Source organism: Camelus bactrianus, chromosome 4 (genome assembly GCF_048773025.1).
Source record: "Camelus bactrianus isolate YW-2024 breed Bactrian camel chromosome 4, ASM4877302v1, whole genome shotgun sequence".
Taxonomy (NCBI): Eukaryota; Metazoa; Chordata; class Mammalia; order Artiodactyla; family Camelidae; genus Camelus; species Camelus bactrianus.
In genome coordinates this window covers 59074386-59096440 of record NC_133542.1, presented here as the reverse complement: position 1 = coordinate 59096440, position 22055 = coordinate 59074386, and the positions used below count along the sequence as shown (strand labels likewise).

Here is a 22055-nt window from a genome sequence, read left to right as displayed (position 1 = left end):
CCAGCCCTCTGCTCCATTGGAAATTCTGCAACGGCAAACAAAGGCTGTGTCTGAATCTCCACTCCTTCCCCATGACCTAGCAAACCCAAGCAACCTAGTCTGCACGTAGTAGAAAAGCCCAACAAATAATTGTTACGTGAATGAAGCTGATACATGAAATGGCCCCTTGAGAAATGATTTCTGTTCCAATTGCTTGATTATTTAGCTGAAGTATCACCATCAAACTCGGGTTCTCACTTAGGAGTGATGTGTTCAGTTAACCTGCTGCTTCATTTTTTCTCATACCACAAATGGAAAGACATATATTTCAAAGATTAGCGTTTTCCCTCTATAAAACAACAGCAACTGGCCCTGTCGGGCTTTATCTCCTTCCTCCCAATTTCTCTCAACCCAGCTCTCTGGAGTCCGCGGTAGGCAGTGAGATTCCCGATTTCTCCGCAGCTGGGTGCACTGACTGGGAAAAGCAACTCCAAGTTCTGTGCTCAAGTGGTGCAACCTCTGACCGCGGGGGCTGGGGTGTCAGGCACAGTGAGGGAACCTGCAGTGAGTATACCGAGCCGGGTTTCTGCCCGCTCGCATCTCACCACGGAAAGACCCTGTAAGGAAGCCCGGCCCCCGAGCCTTGGAACCCGCCGGGAGGGACGGGTCTCCGCTGTACGGCGGCGCCGCGGCCAAGATGGCCGCGCCCAGCGCGGATACCCGAGGGCGCCGCCATCGCGGCTGCCGGACGGGCTGAGGGCGCGCTGCGGGAGGCCGCCATGTCCGCCTCTGCTTGCGCGCTTATCCTGACAAAGCCAGAGACCGTGGGCCGGAGGAGGAGTGCAGGGACGGCCGAAGAGGCCGGGCGTCCCCCGGAGATGGCTGTGTCGGAGCCCGGGGACAGCGCCGCGGTGAGCGCGATGGTGGCGTGGGGTGGGGAGGCGTCTCGTGGTCCAATGCAGTCTAATCGGGCGTCAGTGACCGGAGGGTAACTGTAGTCTGTGAAGGTAGGTGATTTGGGAATTGGAGTCGATGCTGGAGCGCCTTTTGCGGGGGAGTGGGGGTGGCTGGCGTCCTGCAGGATCTGTGGGGTAGTGCTAGCGGGGCGGGAGGTCTGTGGGGTAAGCGACAGTTTAAAGAAGTCTGTGTTTGAGAGATCTGCTGTGACAGTGCTTGGGGAGAGCCGGTCTGTCGCAGTCACTGAAAAGTCAAGAGTTTGGAAGGCTATGGGGATCAGTGGGGGATTTGTGGTGTATCAGAGGTTGGGGAGGGTTTTGGGGGTCGCAGTAGGGAATGTCTATGGGAGCCAGCAATTACGGTGCCTGTGGTAGAGGGAGACTGGATTGTTCCTGTCTGTGTGCAGTGGTGCAGGGAAGTCAGTTAGTAGTTTACTGCAATAAAGGGAAGACATGACGATGGTTTAGAATAGGATTGTAGCAGTGAAATGAAAAATCTGATTTGGAATACATCTGGAGATGAGCCAATAGGATTTCCTGATGAATTGATACAGAGCAAGAAAGAAGAGAAGAATCAAGATTTTTTACATCTAGACCTTTGGCCTGAGAAACTGGATAGATTTCGTTTTCTGAGAAAGGGATGAGTTGGAGAAGACCAGATTTGGTTAAAAGGAAGCCAGGGTGGATGACAGTGATTCTGATTGGCCCATGTCAAGATGCCCGTTACGTGTCCAAGTAGAAATGTTGAGTAATTGTTAGATATATGACTCTAGAACTTAGGAGAGGTCTGGGCAGAGATTAATAGGAGAGTGGGTTTGACCAAGGTTGAAATTTTTCTAGGTAAGTACAGTGGAGAAGAAGAAGGGCAATAAAGTTAAAGATGTTTTCAATGGGAGTGTGTATGGTATAGGACAGGGAATCTGAACAAGATAGAAGAAAAGTAAGGCTGTGTGGCAATGGAAGATTGAGAAAAAGTGGTTAGGATCAATGGATCAGAGGACCCAATGAGTTTGGAGTATTATTTGCATGAAAGTACTGGAGAAAGTAAGGAGTGATTTGGTGATGAGGAGGTGGCTGAGTCCGGGTAGAAGAAAAATTGTTGGAGTCAGGACAGGAGAGGTCAGGTTGTTGAAAGTCTTTTCTACATTGATGTAGAAATAGTTCAGGAGCTGTGGTGAAAACGAATCTGGTGCTAAAGTTTTCAGTGAATGAGGCAGGATGATTGTGCAGAAAGGTTGACATAAGAGCCCTGAGATAGCTATCCTTAGAAAGGGCTGCTTGCAAGGTTGACCTTCCACCAACATCTGAGAACTTAGGTTTTAGGAGGGTTCCTACCATTTTCAGAAATTATGAAAGTGGCTTCCTGTGCCTAAACTATATAAACAGTGTCGTTTATGCTGAACACCTGATTTTCTTCTGGGAATCTGGGATTTTTGTAGGTGCTGGGCAGAGAGTACCTAGATGACCAGCCAAGATGACCAACACCTTGGGCACTGAGTCTCTAATGAGCTTCCCTGGTAAAAAACAAACAAACAAAAAACATTTCACGTGTGTTGTCATAACTCATTTCTGGACAATTAAGTATGTACTGTGTGACTTTACCAGGAGAGGACTCTTGGAGACTTGTGCCTGGTTTCTTCTGGACGTCACCTCATGTACCTTTTTCTTTCGCTGATTTGCTTTGTATTCTTTTGCTGTACTAAACCATAGCTGTGAGCACAACCATATGCTGAATCCTTCTAGTGAATCAAAAAACCAGATGGTTAAAGGGTTAAAGCCTGGTAATACTCCATAAACAAGAGAGGGGTTTTTGAAGGATGATTGAAAAATGGTTGAAAGTAATCATTTACCTCGTCTTCAGACCCTGAGGTACATGGGTCGTTGATGAGGGCAGGCAGACAACCCCTGCTGGGGGCCACCGTAAAGGAGCAGAATCCTTAGGAGACAGAGCAAGCAGGCAAGGGGAATGGCTAGAAAGGGTGAGGGTGTAGTGGGTTTACTGGTGGTGATTTGAGTTTCTGTAAAGCCACTGTTTGAGAGCTCTCTTGCTGTCAGTGATTGGGGATTGATAAGATTTGGAGTCATATCAGAGGGAGAGATTGCTGTGTTCCACTGGTATCAATAGTTGAGGAACCTGTAGGAATATGTGATTGGAGTGTCTGTGGGGCCAAGTGATTGGGGAGATCTGTTGCTGTTAGTGATTGGGAAGTTTGCTGAGATCAATCATTTTGGAATTACAGACTTAGGGATTAGGGAGGGCCATACTCAGTGACTGGGCGGCCAGTGATGAGGCGGGTTACAGGAGTCAGTGACTAGAAGTTTGTAAAGATAGAGACTGGTGACATACACAGCTAATTGACTGGTGGTCTGTGGATATAATGGGTGATCTTTAAATGTTAAACAAATGTATTTGAATGTATATTTATTTGTTTCAAAATTCTCTAACAGCTGCCAAATGAGGAGAATTTTAACATGCTTTAATTTCTCCCCCACCAGTTATGTTTCTCCTTATTTTTCTGACATCAAACCTCTTGATTTTAAGGATACTTTTATAATAATTGCACAAGAACATCACCAAGTTACTTGGATGTAACTAGACATTTTACTGGTTTTATTATTCATAGCTTTCTTGTATTTGGTCTTTCCTAATCTTGAAATCTTCATTCTGATCCAATTTTCTTTCTTTTAAAAGTCATTCCTTTTCTTCTTCTCTTTCTCCTCCTCCTCCCACCGCATCCCAAGGTTTCTCCCTCCCTCCTTCTCTTTATTTTTAAAGTACATAGATGATATATTTTCTGTATCCTTACATGCCTAAAATACCTTATTTTTGCTTCCAAACATAGATTTTTTTTGACTGATTATAAAAATCGAGGGTCTCAATTCTTCTACCTCAGAACTCTGTAAACACTACTACATAGTCTTTTGTTACAGAAGAAAAGATGAAGACTGATTTTGTTTCTTTTCTTTTCTTTTTTCTTGCTTTTTTTTGGTAATTGTCTTTCCTATAATCGTACAGTTTTTTTTTTTTAATAACCATAGACTGAGTGGCTTATCACACAGCTCATCACAAGGTTTCAACAGCGAATTTATGGGGGACACAAACATTCAGTCCATAACAGGGACATTTCTTAATATGATTTTTCTTTCTCAAAAATAAAAATGCAAAATTGGGTGAAAAATAAGCACCCTTTGTGACATGATCAACATTGAATGGTCAAGGTGAAAACAAGCCATAATTATCTTGTACAACTCTCTCACAAATGTGGATAACAGTAGACTGAACTAGAAATATGCTATTACAGGGATCGGTAACATTCAAAGACGTGACTATGGCCTTTACCAAGAAGGAATGGGAGCAACTAGATCCTGCTCAGAGGAGCCTGTACAAGGATGTGATGCTGGAGAATTACAGCAACCTAGCCTCGATGGGTAAGGGCAATTTCTTCGTAAGTCAGAATGTACCTACTGTGATACCTTCTCTCCCAAGTCCTTGGTAAGTTTATCCTTGATTTTTATAGTCAGAGCATTTTCATCCTTTTTAGGTACTAGGCAGAATACTTGTGCCTCTGCCTGTAGAATGGAAGGTCTGCTCAGATGGGTTCGTGGGCATCTGCACTGTGAAATTTCAGAAGCCGTGTTCTTTCATCCTTTAAAACCACTGTAGCGCAAATGTTAGTGCTTGATTTCTGGGATGTTTGTTGTTCTAACACTCGATTTCCACTGTTTCTCGTAAGTAGGGTATCAAGCTCTCAAACCAGACATGATCTGCAAGTTGGAAAAAGGAGAAGAGCTGTGGTTGGGGAAGGGGAAAAGCCCCAAACGAGGTGGTCTGAGTGAAACAGCAAGACCCAAGCAAATAGGAGCCAGCGGAAGTAAGTTCCTGGTTTCTTGGTGGTAACTTTGGAATTCTTCAAAGAATAATTTATTCTTCAATTCCTCTTAAAGACTCAAGACCCTTCTTTCTTGATCAGGAAATAGCAGTAGAAAAATATCAAAATCTCCTAGAGGAAGAGGAGTTCAAATTACAAAGATTCTCTAACCTTGGAGATTCTAATATTTCTTCCTTCTGTGAACCTGTCCACATGAGAGGTTCTCATATGAAGGTCACTATAGTCATGAACCAGTGTTACTTATGGGAGTTTGCGTATACCACTTGTATCAGTCAGTTTGGGCTAAGTTATCCCCATGAAGGAATGACCCCAAAATCTTAGTGGCCTACAAACAAGAAATGTTTGTTTCTTGCTTAAACTGCAGCCCTTTTCCACATTATCTTTTAGACCTACATTGAAAGAGCAGTCCCTATTTGGCAAATTATGGTCTCATTACAGAGGGAAAGAAGAGGGGGTGGAACTTGATGACTACATGATGACTTTGAAATCACTGGGTGTGGTAGATATCTCCTTCTGCTTACATTTTCATGGTTGGTTGGTCAGAGATGGGATCATCTGGCCACTCCCAAATTCAGCTGGGTAAGAATGCATAATCCTTTCAAAGGGAAGATTCAAATGGCTATGCAGTGGGGCTGGGAGGTGTAATCTTTCCACAGGGAACAGTAATACAGTCTGCCATACCACTCAGGTTGTGGTAAGAAAAAAGGTGAAAAACAGGGCTCTAACCTTGGGTACCAGACCATCAGATGCCCAACTGACCCTTCCATATAGCCATCCTCTCTACTGCTCAATTTTGAGAAAAAGCAGTGAACCCTCTTAGCTCTTCTCTTAGCTAATCCCATTCCTGCTTACCTCTCTAAAGCAGTGCTTGTAAAAATTATTCTCCCTTTTCGTAATGTCCTCAGTTTTTCTCCCTTCGTCCACCCACACCTTGAGACCCCATAGTATCAAATTTCTCCCCTTAGGTGCTCAGGTGTTCTTAAATCTGTCCTCTTTCTAAATCTCTTGGCATGATGCTTCTGCCCTCATTGCTTTCCATTTCCACCCTTTCACTCTGAGATGCTCTGGACCTGTAGTCTATAGCACCATCATTCTTTCCACTTTCTCCCTAACTCCTGCAGTCAAATCCCACAGAATTCATGCCTTTTAACTAACTTTCTGACTTTTCATCCCTGCTTACCTTCCAGTGCAGATTGTAATAATTTTGATCAGCCTGAAATACTTGCTCATTAGCTTGAGTTTTGCCACTTGAATCTGATTTTAACCTTTAAGTGTTTCTTTATCATTTATTTCACCAGATTCTCTTCCTTTTCACTTTGCTGAAGTGTCCCTAAGGTTTTGTCTTCTACTGTCTGTTCTCTTTTTCTATTGTATTTCCCCTCAAAGGAATAATCTATTGTGCAAATACAAGCTATTTATTCTACACTGGTGATTTCCGAGATGAATTTATCTTATCCAGATAAATCTCCAATTCCTTTATCTTCTATTTTACCTGCTTATAGGACAGCTCATTCTCAGAGTGTCAGAAATTGAAAGCTGTATCTTTCTTTGTAAATTAAAGCTTGCTTTCACCTTCCCTGTTGTTATCAGGGTCAGATTTTAGGCCCATCTCCCATGGAGTTCCCATGAATCTTTGCTCTCTGCCTTCCCTCTTACTATCCTGATTCATCTGGACCTGGTTCATGGAACCAGCTCCTGGTTCATTTTTTCCCCCTCATTCTTACTGGTATCCCCCAAATCAGATTCATATCATTCCACACCTAAATTGCTCAAATTCTTAGGTAGATTTGTTAAATCCCCCCCCTTTTTTTTTTTTCAGAAAATAATTCATCTTAGATGTTGTCACCAAACATTAAAATATTCAGTTTTTATATGTCACTACAGTCCCCAAATTAGCAGAATGTTCACAATACCTTTTTAAGTTTCCTCTGACCCTGAATTTTCCAAACCTCTGTGAATATCTTGAGACCAGAGGGACCAGTCCTTCAAGGGACAAATGAAGAGACTTCATAGAATTTTTGATCCATCCATTAGTGGCTCCAGTTTTGGCTATCTTAACTTTTCTCGCTTATATTTGGTATTAAAACTGAAACATAGTCCTGAGTCATTTAATACATACACCTTTGTCATTGCTACGATGACTCTATTCTTGTTTCAGGTTCTTGTATTGCACTTGGAGTTTCTTCGAGGAAGGGCTGTTCTATTTCATCTGATGATTTGCTGGGTCTAGTGAGCTTCATATTTTAGTTTCTGAAGTTACAGTCATTTTAGCTTAAAATTTGTGTTTTAGTTACTGTCTCAGATTCAGGACAAGCTTACAGCCTTAATTACATGCTCTACCAAACCCAACTCTCCCTTAGTCTTATGCTATTATACCAATTCACTAGTTCAGATTCTCTTCCCCTCCCTCATGGTGAATTTCTCTCGTGGTGTTTTATGTCTTTCCCTGCAGTCCAGTCAGTTGGGATCAGCCCAAACCATCATTATAAGAGGTTCTTATAATGTTAAACCTCAAGGGGAAAGGTTTGAGTTTTGATCCCTTTTGCTCCCAGAAGGGGATCCTCCCTCCTCCCTAGCATCCTTGGGGGAGGCAGCCTTTGTCTCGCTACATAAAAATTCCTGTTACATTCTTTCTCCCAGGATGCTTGCGTCACTTAAAATTTCCTAAATGAAAAAGCAGCTGGTAACTCCACTTCTTCCTAGTATATTTGTACCACTATCTTATGTATACTTATAAAAATTGACCTTTTCTCCATGAGAACTAATCTCTTAAAAGTTCTCCATAAAAATAATAGTATTTTCCAGGTATGTATTCAAGCACCATTACTGTTTCCTGTTTGAGTCCAGTTTTCACTTTATCCATGTAATGTTCTTTTACTACCAAAGACAACTGTTCACTTTTTATCTCTTTCTTTCTGAGGTCATGGGGACTCATAGCTGCTTCTCTCTTTGAGTCTCCCATGTATATAGCTGAAAAAGGCCACCCCCAAAATGGTAGTCCCAGCTCCTAAGTTCTTAGGTTTTTACATATATAGTGTTCATATCTAGCTAGCAGAAGTCTTCAAGTTTTAATTTTAAGTTCTTAGCAGAGAGAATATTGTTGGACTAGCTGGGGCCTGATGTTTACCACTGTCCAATCAATTGCTTTCAAACAGAGGTTGGATTGTATAGTGCACACATGGCTGCCTACATCTGTCAATGTGAGTGGTGGTCTCAGAGAAGCGAAGCATGGGTTGAGAAGATATCTTAAAATGTATAATTGTATCCTATGTGGAGGAAAGAGTGTGAGCAATCACTTGGAGTGGAGAATTAGCTTAAAATTTATAATTAGCAATTAGAGTGACCTGACAGGAAGGTGTGCACCATAGCAAACTGTTAGAAAACAAGTGTGTATGTGCCCTGTACATCCAAGTGGCATAAAGTTTGCCTGTCTCATTACTGTGAGTTTTATCACATAGTAAAAGCATCAGGGAACTCAGAGAAACTGTGGGATGTTTTTAGTACAGGAAGGTCATTATTATATTGATCATGGGTGTCAGCAGAAAATGCAGTGGAACATCATCATATCCTGCTAAATCCCTCAGTCACCTGAAAGCTGGGTGGTATCCTTTGGTGGACTTGACTTACCTTATTTTCCTCTATTTTGGATCTTGAGGGAGCAATAAGAAAGTTTTACTTGAGCTATCCTAAGTAAATGGAGGAATTTATTATAAGTTCTCTTGTAGCTAAAGGGCACATGCTTGAGCTGGAGACTAGAACCAGGCCTGGGAAGCCACTGGAATTCGGGTTATGCCAATGGTCTCTTTGAGGACACATGATCTAACATCTTTGCTTTTCTGTGGATGTATGCTTCGTTCTTTGTACTGATGAACTTTCTATTTATGCAGGGAAAATATGACTTTATAGTATTTGTCTTATATCATTTTTAAATTTAGCACCCAGGAGAGACTAACTAGAGTCTAAGTTTTTAGGAGGCAGACTCCTATTGGACATCTTGGCTTGAGCCAGCTGTCTCCAACTATGACCATGGAGAGTTGGATCAATGTGGTACAGGCTGTGGGAGCCAAATACTATGGGTGGATTGGCAGTGATTAAAGCTGGGCAGCTTGGGCTGAAGAGAGACCCCGAAAATGTCAACCTCAATCACAAGCTCTTTTAACTTCATCTATTTTTATTCACTGCTCCTTGCGTGTGTTACATCTTCTATCCCAGGATGCAAGTTCGTGTTTATCAACAGCTAAAGCTTTTTCTAATCAGTATTGCCAATTTTCTTTTCTTGTTTTTATTACAGCATTTTCCCCCTCAAGTCCAAAGGACAGGGAAATTTGCACTTGATATTTGATTCACTTTAGGATACTAGGCTTGAATAAAGATTAAACTCCACAACAGGACATTTCTTTATAAGCTATATTCCAAATTATGAGAGTGTGAAGACTCACAAGAGTGTCTCATTGAATTCCATTTTAGGAGAAGTCCAGCAAGATGATGACCACCTAAAGAACTACCAGGAATCTCAAAACAAACTCCTTAGGAAAGTTGCATGCAAACAAAAAACTCTGACTGAGGAAAAAGGCAATGAATGCAGTTCACTGGGGGAAAACAAGGTGAGTACAAAACATGTTTCTTCAAAAAAAGAGCTTCTTAAATTTGATTCTCCTGGAAAGAATTTAGACTTACCTGGTCATATAAGAAACTATGCAGAAAAGAAACCTGATGTAGCTAAAAAGCGCAGGAAATCATTCAGCCAAAGCTTATCTGGTACAAAGAAAGACAAAAATCAAACTGGAAAAAAACATGAGAAATTATCCAATCATAACTTGTCTAATGGGCCGAACAAAATTCAAACTGGCAAAAAACATACTAAATTGGACATAATTCAATCTGGAGAAAAACAGGAAAAATCATCAAGCCATAGCTCATCTCCTGTTAAGCATGATAAAGCTCAGGCTAAAGTGAAACTGTATGAATGCAATGAATGTGGGAAGGTTCTCAGCCATAAGCAAGGACTTGTTGATCATCAGAGAATTCATACTGGGGAGAAACCTTATGAGTGTAATGAATGTGGGATAGCCTTCAGCCAAAAATCACACCTTGTTGTACATCAGAGAACTCACACTGGAGAGAAACCATATGAATGTATTCAGTGTGGCAAAGCCCACAGTCATAAACATGCCCTCACTGACCATCTGAGAGTTCATACTGGGGAAAAGCCATATGAATGTACTGAATGTGGGAAAACCTTCAGACATAGCTCAAACCTTATTCAACATGTGAGATCTCATACAGGCGAGAAGCCCTATGAGTGTAAGGAATGTGGAAAGTCCTTTAGGTATAACTCATCTCTTACGGAACATGTGAGAACGCATACAGGTGAAATTCCATATGAATGTAATGAATGTGGAAAAGCCTTTAAGTATAGCTCATCCCTTACCAAACATATGAGAATTCATACAGGTGAGAAACCCTTTGAATGTAATGATTGTGGGAAAGCTTTCAGCAAGAAGTCACATCTCATTATACATCAAAGAACTCATACTAAGGAGAAACCCTACAAGTGTAATGAATGTGGAAAAGCCTTTGGACATAGTTCATCTCTTACTTACCATATGAGAACTCATACAGGTGAAAGTCCCTTTGAGTGTAATCAGTGTGGGAAGGCCTTCAAACAAATTGAAGGCCTTACTCAACATCAGAGAGTTCATAGTGGGGAGAAGCCCTATGAATGTAATGAATGTGGGAAGGCGTTTAGCCAAAAGTCACACCTCATTGTGCATCAGAGGACTCACACTGGGGAGAAACCCTATGAATGCAATGAATGTGGAAAAGCCTTCAATGCAAAGTCACAGCTTGTTATACATCAGAGATCCCACACTGGAGAGAAACCCTATGAATGTAATGAATGTGGAAAAGCCTTCAAACAAAATGCATCCCTTACCAAACATGTGAAAACGCATTCAGAAGAGAAATCGCATGCGTGAAGTTAGTGTGGGAAATCTGAACTAAAGAGTTTATGTAACTTTAGAAGTATTCTGAATTTAAAGGATGTTAGAAAGCCTTTAACAAGAAGTCACACCTCATTACACGTGAGAGAATTTGAAAATGAATCTTCACATAGAGGAAATGGATGGAGAGTTTAAATGATACTAAACCTTTTATAGAAAATATTGTTTTAAAAATAATTATTATAAATGATCTATATGTTCAGATTGAAATATAAAGCTTTTAAAATTGTTAATAAATTGAGTAATCAGAGCACTAGAGAAACAAATTACATCTGCCGACAAAGTTCCCAAGTTGCTTGAGTGTTGTGTACTTAAGCATCATACAGGAGAACTGAATTTGCGTATCTCTTTATTGCCGTGTGTAAATGTGTGTGACCACTGGTATGAGTTTCATCCTTGATGCTATCACACAGCTCTTTCTCAATGTCTTTGCTAGTTTCTACATCAGCAGAAAACTTTATAAAAGAGTTATTATTTATGTAAAAAATATTAACATAAAATTAAGAGAAATATAAAGCAGCTGAGGACACACAGGTGCTAGTAGGGAATGCTATCCAAGATATATTGTTGAGTGAAAAAAGCAGGTTTCTCAACTATGTGTATAGTATGTTCCAACTTGTTTACAAAAGGGTGTGTGTGTGTGTGTGTGTGTGTGTGTGTACATATATTTGTATGGGAATAGATTGGTTTGAAAAAACACAGAAGAAACTGAGTGATTGCCATTGGGTGCAGGAGTTCAGGAATGGGGTCTGCAATAGGAGGGAAATCTCCTTTTTATTGTATACTGCTTAAATTTTTAAATAATGTACATATATTATTTTCAGAATTAAGATCCTTTTAATATGTATAAATCAACACTAATGAACATTTTCATTGAACCCACTCCACAATGTTGTTTGACAAAGTAAAACTTTATGTCTGTTCCTAAATGAGCATATGTTGTTAAATTTGATAATGAATTCACAAAGGCTTTTCCTTTCAAATATGTTCTTTCATTAAAATAATGAATTACAGCTAAAACTCAGCACCATGTTTCTTCAGTTCGCCATATTTTTAAAGATTGATGATGAATTGTGATTGCAGTTGAATGAAAGTGATTTTCTGAATAATCACTCCATTTTGTTTCATATCCAAAGTGCTTATACATGAATACCTCACTCTGGGATTTCAGATGTATTGCAACAAATGGCACTACTTCCTGTTCTTGCCCAATAGCAGACCTTGTTCATGGTCATTGCTTCTGAACAAATATGTGATTAAATGCCATCTTTGCAAATATTTCCCATTTCAGTGCCTGCCTTTCTGACCTCATTTTGGAGAATTAAAAGGTATAAATACTTAGAATGGAACTTGTGTGTGTGTGTGTGTGCACATGTGCACATGAATGCATTGAAAGATCAACTCATGGATATTATGCCCTTGTTATCAAGTAACTTATTTACTCTCAGGGGAAGAAAATGAACTGTGGAAGCTATTGCCATTAGTAATTTTTTACCCAATGAAAGTCTGCACTGTGCACAGAATGAATCATCACTGTCCAGAGCTGTAGAAAATCTGCACTTTTTAGAAGAATAAAACAGTTGCACGTTATGATTAGATTAAATTTCATACACCTCTTGGAGAACCCGTAGCCACACCTGGAACAGTCAAGAATATAGGTATGCCTAAACAGTAGAAGTGAATGCTAAAAGCCATCTATGCAGTAAGAAATGAATTCAAATTTAGCATCAATGAATGAGGAAATGATGTCTAAAAATGACTGGAGGTGAACAATGAAAGAAAATAGATCTACATAGGTGAGTCTAAATCAATGACACACAAGCTTTAGCATGCACCAAATATGCCTGGAGGTCTTGTGAAAACAGTCTTTAGAAATGGGTCCCACCCACATGGTTTCTGATTTAGTAAGTCTGTGGTGGGGCCTGAGAATTTGCATTTTAAAGAAATTCCCAGAGAATGCTGATATGGCTGGTGTGGGGACCACATTTTGAGAATCACTTATCTGAATAATTGTTTACATAAATTTTGAAAACATTTACAAATGTTCCTGGATATTTCTTTAATATAAAGAAGAGGAAGGGGCATACATCCATAAAGTAAATTATTAAGAGTTTTAAAACATTTATTTATTCAAGTAATATTGATCATCTACTATATGTTGAGCACTAAGTCCTAGAGATGTAGCAGTCAATGAAACAACAAGAAAAGAAAGCTTTTCCTTGGAGAGCATAATTCTAGAGTGGAATACAGGCAATAAATCTAAATAAGTCACCCCTTATCTACAGGGGATTGGTTCCAGGACCGGCCACAGATCTGTGGACACTTAAGTTCTATAGTCGGCCCTCCATATCTGTGATTCCACATCTGAGGAGTCAACCAACCATGAACTGTGCAGTACTGAATATTTTTATTGAAAAAAATCCATGTGTAATTGGACCTGCACAGTTCAACCTTACAGGGGTCCACTGTAATTAAAATGTAGATTATAACAAGGGTGGCAAGTGGTATGGCAAAAAACAAAGCAGGGAAGGGGATTTCAATTGGAAGATAATGCAGTTTTAAATATAGTAGTAGCGGTGGTCGACTAAGCTTAGGCTCACTTAGGTGGTGACACAAGCAAAGACTTAAAGAGTGAGAAAAGAAGCAAGTTGTGTGTCTATATGATGGAAGAGCATTCCAGACACATATCTTTTAGAATCTGAGGTTATGAGAAAAGAGAGAAAGATACTGATCTCCTCTGACATACAGAAGAGGAAAAATAAGAAAAATTTCTATTAAATCAAGATTTTAAAAATAATTAGGTTTGCAAGAGACGTAGAAAACAAGATTTCTCATACACTGATTTTGGTTGTCAAGTTTGTACAACCGATTTAAATGTAAATCTGAGAGTATATATCAGATCTTTAAAATGTCTTGCAGTCTCACTTCTAGGAATGTATTCTATGATACATAATTAGAATGTCCTATTATTATTACAGAATACAGAGAAATTGGATAAAACATAAGTTGCCAGTTAACTGATTAAATAAAGTATGACACCCTCATAAGATAGAAGTTGGTGTGGTAGCAGGGGATAATTTGAGAGAAAACGTGCAGGTTTTTTAACATGAAAAACCACATGACTGAGTTCAGGGCAACAACAACTACAGGAAAGTGAGAGGAGAATGCCCCAAAAGAGAGATTCCAATAGCGAGAAACCCAAATTATGTGAATAAGCTCTGCCCAATCTCTGGCTGACCCTTGAACCATGCATGTATGGTACAGACTCCTAACCCTTTTGTCTTTTGAACTGAGCTTTCATTTGTGCTGCTGCCCTAGAGACAAAGTTTAAAGTTTGAGTTAAACCATGTTAATTATTTGATAGAGCAAAAACATTAACACTCCTCCAAGGAATATAATGGAATCCAGAATTGCCACAACTTATCATTCATGATATCTAGGATACAAGAAAATTTACTTGACATTCAAATAATCAGGAAAATGTGATCCCATTTCATGAAAACAGACCATCAACACAGAAACTGGAGTAAGCAGATGAAGGTGTCAGTGTAGCTAATATAACTATGATTAATAAAATAAAATATGTTCACAATGAATGTTAAGATTTTTAACTCAAGCAAAGAAATAGAAACTACAAAGAAAAACCAAAAGAGATTTCTAGAACTGAAAAATACAATGTCTGAAATTTAAAATTCACAGGATATGTTTATGAGCAGAATGTAATTATAGAGGAATCATTGAACTTGAAATAGATCAGTAGAAATGATCAAACAAGCGAGAGAAAATGATGAAAATACATTAACCTTGACATTTATTTAATTTAAAAAAAAAAGTCTTGCATATTTGTAGATGACGTCCCAAAAGGAGAGTGAGGAGAGAATGGGACATATAAAATATTTGAAGATATAATGGTTGACATTTCCTCAAGTTTGGTAGATGAAATAAACGTACTGAATTGAGAATCTCGGTGAACTCCAAGCAGGATAAATGGGAAGAAAACTATGATTAGGCACATCCTAGACAAGCTGTGGAACCTAAAGATAAAAATAAAATCTTAAAGCCGGGGGGGAAATTGATTCATTATATGTAATAAAAAACAACTTTAATGATTGGTGACTTATAAAAACTGGAGCCAGAAAACAGGAACAGTATTCTTAAAATGCTATAGAAAAAAAAAGCCTTGAATCTCAAGTCCTATATCCAACAAAAATATCTGTTAAGAATAGATGAAATAATCCCTTTTTATATAAATAAATCAAGAGAATTTATCCCCAGAAGACCATAAAGTTCTTCAGGTTGAAGGAAAATAATATCAGATGCAAACTCAGTTCTTCAGGAAGGATCAGAAATGGTGAATATAAAAGACTGTTCTAACCTGTTAATTCCTTTAGAAGTACATAGGATTGTTTAAAACAAAACTTAAAATATTGTCTTATGTGGATGTAAGGTATTTGATGCAATACATATAACAACTCTAGCATAAACAAAGGAGGGGTGGACCTATATTGTAGTAAGATTTCTAAATTTTGTGTGCTATGCTACAATATCAATTGTTAGTAGACTGAAAGTCAAGGATGTATAGAGCAATCCCTAGAGAAACCTTTAATTAGTAAAGCAAAGAGGCATAGCCAAAAACGCAATGGGTAAAGTTAAATGAACCTCTAAAAAGTATTTTAAAATTCCTAATGGAAGCAGGAAGGAAGGTACAGAGGAACAAAATCAAAGGGACAAATAATACGAATAATAAAATGGTGGACCTAAATCCAACCATAGCAATAATTACCTTAAAAGTTAATGAACTAAACACTCCAGTTAACAGGCAGAGTTTTTATAATGGATAAAAAAGCAAGACCCAATTTTAGGCTGTCTACAAGATCCTTTAAAAAGTCACAGATAAGTTAAAATTAAATAGATTGAAAATGATAATACCATACAAATAGTAAGCATGTAAAGCCTGGAATGGCTATATTAACACACAAAACAGATTTCTCTTTTTTTTAAGCTTTTATCTTTTAAAAGAAATTGAGATATAGTTGATTTACAATATTATATAAATTTCAGGTGTAGAGCATAGTGATTCACAATTTAAATATTATACTCCATTTACGGTTACTATAAAATATTGGCTATATTCCCTGTGCTATACAATATATCCTTGTAGTTTATTTATTTTATATATAGTAGTTTGTTCTTAATCCCCTACCCATATTTTGCCCCTTTCAAGTTCTTTCCCCCCCAACTGGTAACACTAGTTTGTTTTCTATATATGTGAGTCTGCTTCTTTTTTGTTATAGTCATTAGTTTGTTTTATTTTTTAGATTACACATATAAGTGATAACATACAGTATTTGTCTTTCTCTGACTTATTTCACTAACTATAATTTCACTTCCAAGTCCATGCATGTTGTTGCAAATGGCAAAATTTTATTCTTTTTATGGCGAGTAGTATTCCATTGTACATATCTACCACATCTTCTTTATCCATTCTTCTGTTAATGGACACTTAGTTTGCTTCCATAGCTTGGCTATTGTAAATAACGCTGCTATGAACATTGGGGTGCATGTATCTTTTCAAATTAGTGTTTTCATTTTCTTTGGAGAGAGAGAGCTTTATATATATATACACACACACGTACATATATACATATATATATACACATATATATACCCAGGAGTGGAATTGCTGGGTCATATGGTAGTCCTATTTTTAGTTTTTTGAGGAACCTCCATACTGCTTTCCATGGCTGCATCAGATTACATTCCTGTCAGCAGCGTATAATGATGCTGTTTCGTCCACATCCTGACTGACATTTGTTATTTGTGGTCTTTTTGATGATAGCCATTCTGATAGGTGTGAGGTGATAGCTCATTGTGCTTTTGATTTTCACTTCTCTAGTAATTAGTGATGTTGAGCATCTTTTCATATGTTTGTTGGCCATCTGGATGTCTTCTTTAGAAATCCGTCTATCCAGTTTCTGCCCATTTTTAAATCAAAACAGACTTCTTGATAAAGAGTGTTAACAGATAAAGAGGGCCAGTTTAAAAAGATAAAAGGATTAATTCATCTGGAATACAAAACATACATAAATGTCTACGCACCTGAACAGAGCTCCAAAGTACAGACAGATTTTGGAGGTGTTGCAGATCCAGTTTCAGACCACCGCAATAAAGCGAATATCCCAATAAAACAAGTCATATGAAATTTTCAGTTTCCCAGTAGGTATATAAATTATGTTTACACTATGCTGTAGCCTGTTAAGTGTGCAATAGCATCATGCCTAAAAAATGTACGTACCGTAATTTAAAAAATAGTTTATTGCTAAAAAATGCTAACCATCATCTGAGCTTTCAGTGAGTTGTAATCTTTTTGTTGGTGGAGGGTTTTTGCCTTGATGTTGATGGCTGCTGACTAATCAGGGTGGTTGTTGCTGAATGTTGGGGTGGCTGTGGCAATTTCTTAAAATAAATGTTTGTGGCACCCCAAAACAATTGCAATAGTGACATCAAAGATCACTGATTACAGATCACCACAACAAATATAATAATGTAAAAGTTTGAAATATTGCAAGAATTACCAAAATGTGATACAAAGACACAAGGTAAGCAAATACTGTTTGAAAAATCATGCTGTTAGACTTGCTCAGTGCAAGGTTGCTGCAAACCTTCAATTTGTAAAAAACAATTTTTTCTGCAAAGTGCAATAAAATGAGCTATGCTTGTATATGAAGCAGCAATTGAAAGAATTAAAGAGAGATATCAACAATTCAACAATCATAATTGAAGATTTTTATATCCTTCTCTAGGCAGTTGATAGAACAACTAGACAGACAAAATTAATAAAGACATAGACTACCTGAAGAACACTATAAAAAACCTTGACCTAATTCATATTTCTAGAACATTAACTCTACAATTGCAGAATATAAAATTTTTTCAAGTGCACATGGTATGTACGCCAAGATAGAAAAATGATAAGCCACAAAACCAGTCTTGATACATTTAAAGCAACTGAGATTATACAGAATATGTTCTCTGACCATAATAAAATTGTGGTGGGGATCTTTGGAGGCAGAGTCGGAGATAGAGTTGGGGTTTCAGATGTTTATTAAAGATAAACACCCATGAAAGGAGGGTAGAGAAGCAGGATTGGGCAAAGGAAGAAGTTAAAATACATTACATGCCCAACAAAGTCAGTCCGGTGAGGTGCTCTGGGCTGAATGTTTTCCTCATCCAAGTGTCCTGTATTGGACCTTTTTCACCCCTATCCCAACCCTGTTCATTCACCAGATGTAGACTTTCCTGCAAAGGGCATGACCTTGAGTGAGGCAGCTCTCTGTGGCTGAGGTCCATCTTTAAGCAGCTAGAAATTGTACTCCCCACAGCTGAGCAGCAAGACCTTCCTTGCAGAAGAATCTGGATATGCAGCTCTATGTCCATCACAATCCATCCCTTGCTCTGCTCAGATAAACTTCTCCATACATATCTGTAGGGTACTTCTTCCTGCATTTCTGAGTCCCTCTCTGCCTGGGAAGAAATTAGGAGGATTAGTGGGATAAACTACAGCTCCTGCAGCTACAGTGGTTTGAGGGTCACAATAGATAACATCCTCTCCCTTCTCCACTATTCATTTTCAGCTGCCTCTTCTGAGACACTCATCATATTGCCCTTCTCAGATCAGATTTGCTGACCCTGTACATTTATGGTCACAGTTGGGCAAGGGGTACTAAGTGGATCACTGGGTTTCACATTTTCCTCTCTGCCTACCTTGTGTGACAGCACCCCACTTTTTACTGATATCAGGGTTTTGTACCTCTTCTAAGATAGTGACTTCTTTTGCCTGCTGATCCCTTAATACAAAAAGCTCCAAGTATTCAGGCAACAACCTGAAGACCTTGTAGGGGATGCTGAGGTCACAGTGATGGATGCCATGTGCTTGCTTATACCTGCTGTTCATAAATGTACCACTTCCATCTTATAATGGGTATTCCCTAAGCCCACATAACTCATGATCTGATGGATTTGACAGGTTCTACCTTATAATGGTTGCTCTGGTGAAGTAGTCATTTAGTGTTCCATGGTCACGAATTCTATCTTTACCAGGGTGCAGTAGTATGCCAGGAGATATTTTACAAAACCATGTAATCCTCCATTGCAGATGCCCTGGCCTTTTTCCAGAATTCCAGGAGCCTATGTTGTTTTCCCGTTGGGGCTTGCCACAAACTCTACATGGCATCTCTTCCCGCCACTGATACCACCATTAAATAAACATCAGCTGTATACGAACATGAAGATCTATTTCTGGACTCTATTCTGTTCTGTTTATCTACTTTGATACCAATATTACATTGAATTGATTATTAACTTTATAGTAAGTTTTGAAGTCAGGTAGAGTATGGAAAATAAGCCCTCCAGCTTTGTTTTTTCTTTTTTAAAGTTGTTTTGGCACAAATTAAAATTTGAGAGTATTGTCAAATTGCCACCTACAATGTATGTATGAATAATTCCATATTTGATTCTTTCACATTGGATATTAGCAATCTTTTAAATCTTTATCAATATGAAAAATTTCATTGTTTACTTTGCATATAATTATTATGGAGGCATCTGTCTCATTCTGTTGGGTTTTTGACCTGTCTTTATAATTGTTTGAAGACATATACTTCTCGGGTAATAATTTAAATTTTACCTTTGTGTTTTATTCCTTTCAGAATTAACAAATTTCTATACAGTCTTTTATATAATTTATATATAGTATAGAAATCAAGAAAACAAATTTTGTTTTCTTTATTTCTCCCTTTATTTTAAATTTCTTACATACCTTGAGCCTTTCCTCCTTTCTACCTTGGGATCATTCTCCACCAGGGAATTCATTCTCTTCTGGGCCTTTAACTTTCCTTTTCTGCTGCAGACTTTGACCTATTTAAATTTTCTTGTATGTTATAAATACCAGGCCGGAACCTAAATCCTCATCTTTCTCTTCCTTAATGTACACACTTCTTGAAAATTGGCATTATCTTGGTGTTTCCATTTAGTTCACATTTACACTTCGGTACAATGTGGTAAATGGTTTCATCACTACTATGAAACATTTTCTAAAAAGGTCAGCTTGCTGTTACCAAATTCAAGGGACATATGTGAATTTTTGGTTGTATCTGACATTTGATGCTTCCCTCTTCTCTGAAATATTTCCCCATTGGTTCCCCTGTCACCGTGCTCCTTGATCTTCTGACCCCTTTCTCTCTCTCTCTTCCCTGTTTCTGTCCCCATTTCCTCTTTCTCTTCTCACCCCTCACCAGATGGTATCTTCCAGGGCTCCATCCTTTGTGCCGTATTTTCTCCAGTGTGTGTGCTTTCCCTGATTGATTGCATCTCCTTTCTATAAAAACCTGTGAGAATCACTACTTTTACATGTATCGTGATTGTAGTTGATTGACCTGAAGGCAATATTTGGATTATAAATTTGTATCAAAGTAAGTAGCATATCACACATCTGCACACATCAGCAGCACATAAAAAACATGCAAGTCTACACCTATTTTTTTCTCACGTGTTTAATGCCATTTCCATGGATTGTCTGACCTATGTAATATAAAAATTCACCAGAAGGTATTCTTATATGTATATGTGTGTGACTGTAAAGCAAGAAAGTATTCTTATATGGCTTATAAAATAAAGCCATATTTTATCATTTTAGCTATCTTTTAAAATTTGAGCTGTCTATTTTACTCTATGTGTCTTTGTTCCTGAGTCTAGGGCGATCACACATCCGATTGCCTGGGACAGGTTTTATGCCTGTTGTCCACATATAGTTATTAATTAGTACCTTTTTTCACTGTCAGAGCTGTCTCCTAGGTTAGATGACAAATATATTATTATTGTTGCCTGTTTACCAAAGGCAATTAATTGGCAGTCAGAAGACATTCATTAAAGTGTAGTATAGTGGGTAGGAGCATAAGCTCTGAGTCAGACTTTGGGAATTTTTATCTTGGCTGCATCACTAACAAGCTGTGTAAACTTTTGGTGCTTCAGATTCCTTTTCTGTAAAACAGGGATAATAATGATTTTCCCCTCAGCATTAAATTAGATCAGAGACCGACAAACTTTTTCTGTAAAGAGATAGATAGTAAATATTTTAGACTTGGGGGGCCATATCTGTCACAACTACTCAACTGTGCCATTATAACACAGAAGCAACCATGGACTATATGTAAATGAATGAACATGACTGTGTTCCAGTGAAGCTTTGTCAAAACAGACAGCAAGCCAGATTTGCCCAAGGACCGCAGATTGCAGACCCCTGAATTAGATTATGCATGTAAAAGAACTATTTATTAATTTAGGGCCTCACAAGGCAGAGGAGATTCCCCTGAATTCTCCTTGGCAAGGAATTCCTGCCCCACCCCAAGCAGGAGTGTGTGGCCATACCCAGCAGAGAACCACCCGAATCAAGATGTGGAGGTGGGATCAGGATGTGAGATCCAGGGATGTGAGAAGTGGTTTATATCTGCTCTGCTTCTGTTGAAAAATCCCTTCTTCACTCTGTTCTCCTGACAAATTCCTGCTCCTCTTCCAAGACTCAGTTTTTAAAATCACGTCCTAAGCCTTCCTGAAACCCTTCCCACACCCCTACTACTGCCATCCAGTCCCTGACAGAGTTAGCCACCTCTTACCACACCCCTATAGCACAAATCAGTGACATGCAGACCACTGATCACACTGCTTTGTCACTATCAGACTGAGTTCCTCCCTTGCATCATCAAGCATGGCAATAATATACGTGTGTGGCTAAAGGAATGAATGAGCTTTGCATTATAGAGAAAGAGTCAGGAGACATAAATCCATGTCTAACAAAAAATCAGGGAAACTAAGCTGATTCTGACACAGTTTCGGCCTGAGTAGCTGTCAGACCAAAGAGGAGAAAGACACAAAACTGGAAATTCCAGTCTCAGGTAACAAATGGCTGTGACAGAGGAAAGCATATGTAGCTGCGCCCATAAAAAGGAACAGATGTCTGGGCGGGGGGGTCTGGAAAAACCTAGAGACGAGGATGTTGCAGCCCAGCTTTGAAGCATAAACTGTAGTTCTGGCATATGGTTGAGAAAGAAACATGAAGTTCACTGTGTCTGGTTTTAAAGAGCTGAGTGAACCCTGGAATTAATCCCCAGTGTCTTTAAGCATTAGTTAGTGCTGGCTATTCTGTAGTAATGTTAAAAGATAAATTATGGCAT

At 38.7% G+C, this 22055-nt stretch overlaps 1 protein-coding gene across 2 annotated transcripts; it reads left to right on the top strand.

Annotated features, from left to right (window-relative positions):
• Positions 1 to 653: 653 nt before the first annotated feature.
• On the top strand, positions 654 to 20505 carry ZFP37 (ZFP37 zinc finger protein). 2 transcript variants are annotated; one of them, XM_074362020.1, is made up of 5 exons: positions 654 to 890; positions 4238 to 4364; positions 4670 to 4807; positions 9293 to 9429; positions 18983 to 20505. In XM_074362020.1, exons 1-5 carry the CDS (start codon positions 759 to 761, stop codon positions 19157 to 19159), a joined length of 711 nt encoding a protein of 236 aa, XP_074218121.1. In that variant the 5' UTR covers positions 654 to 758; the 3' UTR covers positions 19160 to 20505. The 2 variants fall into 2 exon arrangements, with proteins under 2 accessions (XP_074218121.1, XP_045374236.2); XM_045518280.2 differs by lacking the exon at positions 18983 to 20505 and having other exon boundaries at positions 667 to 890; positions 9293 to 12117.
• Positions 20506 to 22055: the final 1550 nt, after the last annotated feature.

Coding starts and splice junctions, on each gene's coding strand:
- ZFP37 (XM_045518280.2), top strand. CDS start 759: ATGTCCGCCTCTGCTTGCGCGCTTATCCTGACAAAGCCAGAGACCGTG. Junction 4,365..4,669: donor CAGCAACCTAGCCTCGATGG/GTAAGGGCAATT, acceptor GTTTCTCGTAAG/TAGGGTATCAAGCTCTCAAA. Junction 4,808..9,292: donor GCAAATAGGAGCCAGCGGAA/GTAAGTTCCTGG, acceptor ATTCCATTTTAG/GAGAAGTCCAGCAAGATGAT.